General features: G+C 39.6%; 1 protein-coding gene across 1 annotated transcript; it reads right to left on the reverse strand.

The window, feature by feature from the left end:
- Positions 1-1,532: 1,532 nt before the first annotated feature.
- On the reverse strand, positions 1,533-2,652 carry LOC135594630 (fasciclin-like arabinogalactan protein 9). Its single transcript, XM_065084996.1, has 2 exons — positions 2,428-2,652; positions 1,533-1,730 (listed from the first exon to the last, which is right to left on the reverse strand). The coding sequence occupies exons 1-2, from the start codon at positions 2,650-2,652 to the stop codon at positions 1,533-1,535; spliced, it is 423 nt and encodes a 140-aa protein (XP_064941068.1).
- Between the last annotated feature and the right edge of the window lie 3,663 nt (positions 2,653-6,315).

A 6,315-nucleotide genomic window follows, 5' to 3' on the forward strand; every position in this document is an offset into this window, starting at 1 on the left:
CCTTAACAAGAAAAGAGTTATGAAAGAATTAAATTGAAGTGTTATTGTATTTGGATAATTGAGAAATGAAAATGATGTTTTGTTTAATGTGAGGTATACACAGAATATCATCGAGTGTAAAACTTACGGTGTGTAAATTAAGCGTTGTGGAACTAATATGAGTAATAGAAATTCTTTTACCATCACTGATGATGATATCTTCATTTACACCATAGTTGTTATAGATAGACAAGTTCTGAAGATTAGAGGTGATGTGATGAGAGATACTAGAATCCACAATTCAATTAGGTTGACTAGTAGTCGGAGTAGTCATGAGATTCGCCTAAGGCCACTGTGGTGGAGTAGGGAGTCTGGGTCGAGACCGACAGATTTTTACAGAGTGTTCGACTTTATCACATAACTGGCAAACAACTTTTTGTTGACTTGTGAGGTCAGGATGCTAGGGTTGATGGTTATTGGAGTTGTCACCTTGATAGAAATATTGATGATGCAAATAAGGGGGGGTTTGTTTGGAACTCATACGGTTAGTAGACATCTTGGCCAAACCTTTGTTGACGTTCTTATTGTACTGGTTGCTCTTCCTCTTAGACTTTTAACTAACTTGAGCTGTGATGGTTGGTTCGAGCAACTTGTCCTCACGCTTCAAATACGTCTCGTAGTCAGTCAACTTGTCATAGAGTTCTTTAAATGATATTGGTGAGTCGTATGCTCAAAATACAACTACCAATTCCTTGTACTCGTCTCCTAGGCCATTAAGGGTATGGAGTATGACTTCTTCGTCATAGAGGGAATAATCTATTAAAGCCAAGTCATTGATGATAACTTTAATATTTTATAGATAATCAGTAATGATACTTCCCTCTTATTTTATTTTTATTAGATTGGATATAAGACTAAGCATGCGAGTATGTAAATGATTTGCCAAGGTTGTTTGCAGCTTGTACCATGCTTCTATGGCAATCGCACATAAAGATATCAATGGGGTGATGGATTCAGTAATTGAGGCTTGAATAACTTAGAGGATAAGACAATCTTGACGTAACTATAGTTTGTGAGCTGGATTTGGTACTAGACTGGATTCTCTAGGGATGTTGATCATTACTAGTGGACAATTGAGAGAGCCAAATTGGGTAAGCCAAGATGCATAGTTGTTGCATTTTGGTAACTTGAAAGGAATTAACATGGCAGCATTGATGGAGATAAGTCCTGTATACGGAGAAGCACTATAATTCCCTATAGAAATAGTAACTAGAATGTCAGTAGTAGATTATGAAGATATTACGAGGATGTGTACTGATCAGAGAGCTCAAGATGGGAGTTTACGACATAACAGTAAGGAATTGGTTCTTATACTAGCTTGATACAGAGTAAAATTATAACTATCCTTTATGCAAATTTTGCATTGAAGGATCTTTGTCAAAGAAGGGGTTTGGGTGACTAGTTGTCGATGTGGCCAACGATCAGAGAATCACAATTGTGAACGCAGCACTAGAGATGCCACAGTGGCACAGAGTGGCAGTGGAAGAAGACAATCATCGTTCACCAAGGAGGAAAGTGTTGATCTGATCAACATCACTGGAGGTGGCAGATTCAGACCGGACTAGAAGTTTCATTTGATTCTGCCATGGCAAGGAAGATGATGCAGTGCTTGTAGCACCTGTGCTTCCCTTGGGAGCATCATCCGCTAGGAAGAGAGAGGAAAGAGGGACGCTGTAGTTCTTATCGTAGATCTGTGAGAGATATGCAATTCTTGCCGTAGATCTGTGAGAGATCTACAGTTCTTATCGCATATCTATGAGAGATCTGCAGTTCTTGTCGTAGATCTGTGAGAGATCTATAGTTCTAATTGCAGATCTGTGAGAGATTTGTAGGTCTAGGAGCAGTTCATGGTCCGCACCGAGTGCATCATCCCCCTGTTGTTCTGAACGTTGCTCGACAAGGTGGAGGAGTTCGGGTACACCACCGCCAGGCTGCTTAAGCTCCCCTACAACATCGAGCTCTTCCAAAGGGTGCTGCACAAGGTGGAGCAGGATTCGGCAGAGTTGCACTCGCCTCGATGCAACTTCACCAAAGGCCATGCTTAGGGTGCTGTTGTAGTGCAGATTGGGCCCAATGAACATTTGGCAAGGATGGCTGCCTCTTGGAAGCGTGGCAATGATCAGGAATCAACGACGACGAGTAAGAAGAAGAGAGCGGCCCACGATCAATAGATCATAGTCGCTGAACGAAGAAGGTGCAGATCTGCTGGGAAGGGTTTCTCGCCTATGAAGAGGGGCTACCGTTTCTACAGATCAGTGTTGAGTAGTGCAGTGGTCGGTGGCAGAGTTTAAAGAGCAATGGCAAAGGCTGCGACTACTCACTCGTTGCTAGTGAGGAGGAGGGTCGACTACAATTGGTGTAGATCATAGGACCATGTCCACCGAGTACACTGCCAATGGGAAGTCCAGATGGAGGTTGTTGTTGACGGGCATCTCGTTGACCCCCCGTCGACACGTTCACTTGGTTGTTGCTGCAGGTGATGTTGATGGTGTAGACGTTGTTGCTCCCGGAGGCCTGTGTGTTCACCAGGTTGCTCGTGGTCTTGAAGGTGAACAATGTGTAGTACTTAGGCAGGACATGGTATAGGACCAGCGACACCTGCTCTTGGGTCATCAGCGAAGAAAGAAGGCCGTCGAGCAACGACGGATGTGACCAGGTTGGCGCGGGTGACGACCCTGTAGGGAGGCGAGGCCGGTGTGACTAGAGAGGGATGGGAGCCGCTTGGCGAGATGTGGTTGAGGAAGAATAGAGAGCAGCATGGATGACGCCTGCGAAGTCGAGAGCAGTGAGCAACAAGTTGCCTTGATACGATGGATCCGCTGAGGGTGGCATAGGGGATGGATGGACTGCTGAGTTGTGGTTGGCCGGGCGACGACAGCGGTAGGATACATCTAGTGTCCGACTTTGGGGACGTGAAGAAGTGTCGCAGTCATTGTTGGTCAGCCGTCATCGTCTTGGATCAACGTCGTTGGAGGTGAGCCGAGGCAGAGGAGGAAGCCTAGGGAGATGCATGTGCGATTCACCAAGCGCTTCTACTATTGTACTCAGCCATCTGGAATAGGTATGAACCGTGGCGTCTTCAAGCGAGAAATCGATGGTAGTGAGGCGATGTCACGCTTTTGCACGAACGACGGTGGGGTTGCTAGGGGCGGATGAGCAATTGGAGTATAGGCATCATAAAGCAACTAAGGTTTTTTAGAGCTCGGCGAGGAGTGATTACTATTATCGGACAACGAGAAAAAAGCTTGCTCTAAGTAAGAGGGTATGATACTATGATAGAAGATATGTTTTTCATTAAAGTTTATTGATATGTGTTTCCTATTTATACCATGACAGAGGGAGGAGTGCCTTTAATAAAATAATGAGATTTTCTCGTACAATTAAGAAAATCTTATCTGATATCAAATATATATGAGATACACTTATTGAAGATCTCATTTGACATATATTTTATACGAAGCATTGATCGATGAGAGTATATTGGACCTTGTATCAAAATTCGAGGTTTTGGAAGTGTTATCTAATGTATTTTAGATGCATGTTAACTCTCTCGCAGCATTACCAACCATCGAAAGACATCAAACTTGAATTTGGCACAGCTGCAAGAGAGTGACTCGAAAGTTCGAGCCATTTCGTCCGCGTCAAGGAGAGGGCAGTGAGAAGAGACGCTCCTCCGGCACACTGCGTACATTTTGGCCCAACCTTGTTTTCTGTAGGCAAGTGGAAGCAAGCTCCAAAGGAACAAGAAAAAGACCAAAACCAGCAGGGTCGCTTCCGAGAACAACAAAACAAATCCAAGGAAAACCGAAAAGGCAGCAAGATTTATTCGGGAGATTGGAGGAGGGGGTGTCACGAGCTCACACGGCTCTCGTCCGCTAGTGGCGACCGGGCCGCAAGCGTGTGCGTGTGCGCGTGTGTGGGGGAGGGGGGCGCGCGTCACGTGGTGATGGCCTCCGATAGAAGCCAAAAACAAGGACATGAGGTTCGTAAACAGGAGTATGGTATTGGGGACCAAAAGGTTGGAAAGAAAACAAAGGTTTTGAATCACAAATAGTGATTTTGGATTTATGTTTCATTATGTAAACAAATAAAATCTAAAACCAATGTTTTCGTTTGTTTGTTTTTACAGTGTCGGTAGGAGTGTGTAATATAAGAATGTTTTTGTATAAGAATGTTTTTGAATCTGGTCAAGAGAGATGTGTAGAAGCAACCTTCTGTCAAGCAGGTCACCTTTTCCTCTTCTTTACCCACAACGCCGACACCGTCTTTGTTTGTTTTCTGCAATGAGAGATTATACCGTGTTTAAAAATTCAGATGCAGACAACACAGTCTGTCCCGACAATGCGTTTGCATAATTCAAACTCATCTACCGAACACAAATGGTGGAAGGGTAGATTGCCGCACTGAGCAAATTGCTGGTACATTTTTCCACCACAACATCACCCTTACCTGCATCGGAGGGAATCTACTACTGTCCTTTGCCCTTTCAGCTAATCACCTCTGTTTAATGTCATGAATTCAGTCACGGAAAGAAGGGGGGAGTCGGTGTCAATTATTCGTGTCTAAAGTCGTGGCCCCAGCATTTCTGCAACTTTCCTGTTGCAAATAGTGTATGTATATATATAATTATATAATTAGATTTTTTCTTTTATTTTTATAGATAGGGTGAAAATGAGATTCGCAAAACCTTAGGATGATTTGTCAAGATTTTTACTAGTCAAGTTAGCCAGCACCTGTAGTTTCACTTTTTTTTTTCTGTTTTTTGGGAAAGTTAGATATGATATGTTTATAATTTAGCATGTAATATACTCTTTTCTTAACATTATTACTATTCACTATCGTTATCGGTGATTAATTTTGATTAAAAATAAATAATGAAGTAACTAAGGTAAAACATGGTAATTAAATTTGATGGAAAATGTATACAAAGAATCTCTTTATTTTATACATATATATATATATATATATATATATATATATATATATATATATATATTTGAGAAATAGTGTGACTGCTGTATTCTTGGATAATTTTTCACATTAAATATACTAAAAAGAATTCGTCATGAAAAATAAAAGAAAATTAGATATCTATCATTTACTAAAGTTTCAATGGATCATAATATATTTTTTTTATGGCAATAGTGTAACTACTTCAATCTTAAATTGTGTAACAACCCTAATCTTAAGCTATGGTGAAGTAATGCAGTCCTTATACTGTTTCCAAGAAGATCTTATAATTTATCAGAACTTGACTAAATAGCATCTAAATCTGCTCAATTCTTATAGCTTTTGGGGGTACATCCTACTTTCTAAATTGCAGTACATTTTTTAGCTTAAACCTGAAGTGGAAGAGTACTGTACCCTTTTCTTTTCTTTTCTTTTTTTGGTGTAATTTGATTATTCAGAGAAAAAAATATAGGATGAATTTTTTTAAAACAATCTAACTTTGAGAATTTTTTAGATAGTACCTCAACCTTCAAAAATTTTTATACAGCACATCCTTTTCCAAATTATCATTCTACTCCTATTAGCCACCCCCTAGTCATAATCATTTGGTTATACGTCTAATTCCGCTAGTCATCTCCTTCGCTTTAACTATTGTTCATCGCTCACAGCACAAGGGTGATCGCGTACAAAGGTGACTAACAACATAGGCTTTGCTATCACTAGACCACAATAAGTGCCTCTCCTCCCCTCTGTCTCATTGGACCTATCGATCATAACTCTCTCACAAGAAAGGAGGGGGTGCGAAGGCCATCGTTACCTCCTTCTTGCGTAAGGGTTATGGGCGATGTATGTAGAGATGAGATCCATTGAGTTAACAACCCCCCTTATTCCTTGCATAAGAGCTATGAGCAACAAATCCGACAAAGCAAAGGACAAAGAGAAATTGCTATTATGATCTAACAAGGATGCAAGACGACAGTATAAAAGAGGAGAAGGATTTGATCGAGATAAGGATAAAATAATCTTTTTATACGACAAGAGACGTTATACGAGAATTTTTTAAGATTAAAATTTTTTTCATAAATTCTTAAAATATTTTTTTTTAAATTTATTAAAAATATATATTTAATTAAAATTAGAAGGATATATATATATATATATATATATATATATATATATATATATATATATATATATATATATATATATATATATATATATATATATATATATATATATATATATATATATATATATATATATATATATATATATATATATATATATATATGTTAAAAGAAAGTGAAAAAGGAGCAGCCAAATTTG

The sequence above is a fragment of the Musa acuminata genome, chromosome BXJ1-2, assembly GCF_036884655.1.
Source record: "Musa acuminata AAA Group cultivar baxijiao chromosome BXJ1-2, Cavendish_Baxijiao_AAA, whole genome shotgun sequence".
Taxonomy (NCBI): domain Eukaryota; kingdom Viridiplantae; phylum Streptophyta; class Magnoliopsida; order Zingiberales; family Musaceae; genus Musa; species Musa acuminata.

Excerpts from the sequence above, each read along its gene's own strand:
- LOC135594630 (XM_065084996.1), bottom strand. The coding sequence starts at position 2,652 with ATGACCCAAGAGCAGGTGTCGCTGGTCCTATACCATGTCCTGCCTAAG. Across the intron at positions 1,731-2,427 it reads CTGGACTTCCCATTGGCAGT|ATCTACGATAAGAACTACAG; the intron begins GTACTCGGTGGA and ends TATCTCTCACAG.